Source organism: Cryptomeria japonica, chromosome 3 (genome assembly GCF_030272615.1).
Source record: "Cryptomeria japonica chromosome 3, Sugi_1.0, whole genome shotgun sequence".
In the NCBI taxonomy this organism is placed as follows: Eukaryota; Viridiplantae; Streptophyta; class Pinopsida; order Cupressales; family Cupressaceae; genus Cryptomeria; species Cryptomeria japonica.
Genome location: NC_081407.1, coordinates 726,895,780 through 726,899,050, shown reverse-complemented (window position 1 = coordinate 726,899,050; position 3,271 = coordinate 726,895,780). Strand labels below are relative to the sequence as shown.

The 3,271-nt window shown below is 35.5% G+C and overlaps 1 protein-coding gene across 1 annotated transcript; it reads left to right on the top strand.

The window, feature by feature from the left end:
- Nucleotides 1-200: 200 nt before the first annotated feature.
- On the top strand, nt 201-1,777 carry LOC131064297 (transcription repressor MYB4-like). The gene is made up of 3 exons (XM_057998401.2): nt 201-339; nt 526-655; nt 790-1,777. Exons 1-3 carry the CDS (start codon nt 201-203, stop codon nt 1,775-1,777), a joined length of 1,257 nt encoding a protein of 418 aa, XP_057854384.2.
- The last annotated feature ends 1,494 nt before the right edge of the window (nt 1,778-3,271 follow it).

The following is a 3,271-nucleotide window of genomic DNA, read 5'->3' as shown; positions in this document are numbered from 1 at the left end:
GAATGCCTTATCTTACATTACTAAAATTTATACGCCATTAATTTGTTATCCTCGATTTCTTATCTTCACGCTCAATCTCGATCGAACAATGAGTTATGAATGCCCAAACGAGTGAGCTATTGCTCAGAGTTAATTCAATATCTTATGCTCTGTCATTACTAGAGTATTCATATTGAGGATCCATAAGTAGAATTTGGGAGATGAGTTCGAGATGGTCTGGATGTGGGGAGAAAGGGAATTTAAACAAGAAGCTATGGACTGTTGAGGAGGATAATTGTCTCCTACGTTATATTAAACTTCTTGGTTGTTGCCGTTGGGACTCCCTTGCTAAGGCAGCTGGTACTCCTTTCTTATCGCCAATATTATATTTCTTTCCACAACATCACCGTTATCGTTTGTATTGCTATTTCTATGGCATTACTTTTATTCTTTTCACAGCTACGCAGCTCCTGTCATTCTTTACACTCAATTACTTATTTATGTTATCTCGTGTAACCTCGGTACAATTTATTTCATGTTGTACAGGGCTCCAGAGATGTGGAAGAAGTTGCAGATTGAGGTGGGTAAATTATCTTCGTCCTGGTATCAAGCACGGCAATATTACTCCAGAAGAAGAACGCATTATAATTGATCTTTATGGTCGTTGGGGTAGCAGGTGGATGATTTAATATTTATTTTTCTTATTTATTAAGGTCTATAACTTGCCAGCAAATTTTAATTGTGTTACCTTAGTAAGCAAGAGATATCCTTATGCTTAGTATTGAAAAGATTTACGGGTTGTTTCTACAGATGGTCATTGATAGCAGAAAGTATCCCAGGCCGGACAGATAATGAGATAAAGAACTACTGGAGGTCCAATATAAAAAAGAAGCTTCAAAATTTAGCACAAAACCGAAATCTTGACAGTTCAAATTGTAGTGCTAAAGCACAAGTCCAGGACCAACAACTAATACTCCCACAAGAAAGATCTGAGCCTTTCTCGGGCAATGCAATTAAGGATTATATTTCATATGAGAATACCCATGACCATGTCTCTGTCAGGATGGACATTCCAATGGATACGTTGAGAATAAATGAAATTTTTACAGATATGGAGGAAGTGCAAGTACAAGAACAAGTAGAAGCTTCTTTATTGGGAAGTGCTGAAACAGAAGGAAGCATTCAAGATGATAAGGGCACAATGGGACATGGTGCAATTGAAATTTCTAGAGCTCCTAATTCATTTCTATCAGGAATTCGAATAGAGAGTTATGCAATATCAGTGCATGAAGCTTCTTCTTTTACTAATCCTGAGTTAATGTATCCCACACATGAGTGTGAATCTAATTTGGGATCAAATATTATTGCATGGAACATGGAACCAGACACATCGTTTCTATCTAGCAACAAGGATACCACATTCAATGCAATTGAGAGTCCTCTTTTATATGAAAGTAATCATATTCATGCCTTGGGATGGACGGAGAATCCAACAGATAAGTTGTGCATAGAAGAAATTATTAGTGATATGGATCAAGTGCAAGTACAAGGGGAGGATTCTTTAGTGGGATCTAGGGAAGAAGAGACAAGCATTCAAAATGGTATGGGCATAGCGGAACATGATGTAGTTGAGTTTTGTAGAACGCCCTATTCTATTCCTTCAGGAATTTCAATTGAAAGCTATGGAACGATGGCATTTGAGGGTTCCTGCTCTACTAATATTGAGTTAATGTATCCCACAGAATCTGAGTGTGATAATATTTTTGGATCAGATTTATTCTATGGAATATGGAACTAGGCACACCATTTGTATATAGCATTGATGATGTAACATGCAATAGAAATAAGAACTCTCTTTCATTTGAAAATAATCATAATCATGCTTTGGGGCGGACATAGACTCCAATGGATATGTTGTGTGTGTTGGGATTAAGGTGTTTCAACTTTAGCAGTTTCAAGTGGTTTTCTAATTAATTATTTAATTGGTCTTATGTGCTGATTTTAATTAATTTAATGTTGTAATATAGATTTCTAAAGTGCACGCAACAAGGGGAATTGTGATGCTTGTCACAAGGAAGAAACTTTGGAGAAGAAATTTTCTTTAAAACTCTTCAAAAATCCGTCCTTGCGACAAGTGGCTGCGCAATTTTCTTTTGCACACTTCTGGAAGATTTTCAGCGGGACCAAATCTTCCACATGGATAGACTTGGAGAAAAATAGAAAGTTCTATTTTGGCATAAAGGCTTGACTTTCTTAGACATCTTGCATTTGTGGTATAAATAATATTTGTATTAAATATTATTTATGAAAAAATAGTGCCAAATGGAAGTTTTTAAAAATATGTTGTAGATACATTGAATGTTGATGCATTTGAGAAGCTACTTCCATTTGTATTGTAACTCTATAAATACTATGTGTTGTAAAAGAGAAGAAGACTAAAGTATTTTTGAAAGACGCATTTATGCTGTCAGAATTATTCTAGATTTAGATCTCATAGTTGAAGACAATTGCAAGAGCACAGACTCTGCATATTGTTTGTAATATTTTTTTACTATAATATAATTGATTTGTTCTTTGTTGTGGTGGGTTTTTTCCCAAAAGAATTTTTCCACATTGAAAGCTTTTGTGTTATGTGTTTATGAAAAATCTGAAATTTATTTGTGTGTTTTTCTTTTATCTGTAATGTTGTTTAGGGGTTTGCAAAGAAATATGCATTTACTCTCCTTCGATGTTTGCATTAGGAAGGTTGTTTCCACTCCTTTGCTTTAATTTCAATTGGTATCAGAGCCTGACTAGCTTTGTTATCCATGGTGCGTTGTAGGGTTTTTTGTGCATATCCTTTTCAGTGGGAGTTTTTTTAGTTAGAAGTTTCTTAACCCAATTGCAGATTTGAGATGACAAGCACATCTAGAAGGATTGAAAATGATAAATTCTATGGCGATAATTTTGAGTTGTGGAAACTCAAAATGGAGGAGATGCTTGTTGACAAAGACCTTTGGCTTATGATATCTATTCAAAATCCCCAGACTACAACCCAAGATATTTGAGATACAATGGATCGGAAAGCTAAGGGTCTAATAAGACTCTATCTGGCTGACTTTATGCTCCTGAATGTTCACGAGGTGAAGACTGCAGCTAAGCTTTGGAAAAAGCTTCATGACATTTATCAAGGGAAATCCTTGGTAAATAAACCTTTTCTAAGAAGGAAGTTGTATTCTTTGAGAATGGAGGGAGGAGGATCCGTTGCGGATCACTTAAATACATTCAATATGTCGGTTGCCCAACTAAACTT

Coding starts and splice junctions, on each gene's coding strand:
- LOC131064297 (XM_057998401.2), top strand. CDS start 201: ATGAGTTCGAGATGGTCTGGATGTGGGGAGAAAGGGAATTTAAACAAG. Junction 340..525: donor CTCCCTTGCTAAGGCAGCTG/GTACTCCTTTCT, acceptor CATGTTGTACAG/GGCTCCAGAGATGTGGAAGA. Junction 656..789: donor TATGGTCGTTGGGGTAGCAG/GTGGATGATTTA, acceptor TTGTTTCTACAG/ATGGTCATTGATAGCAGAAA.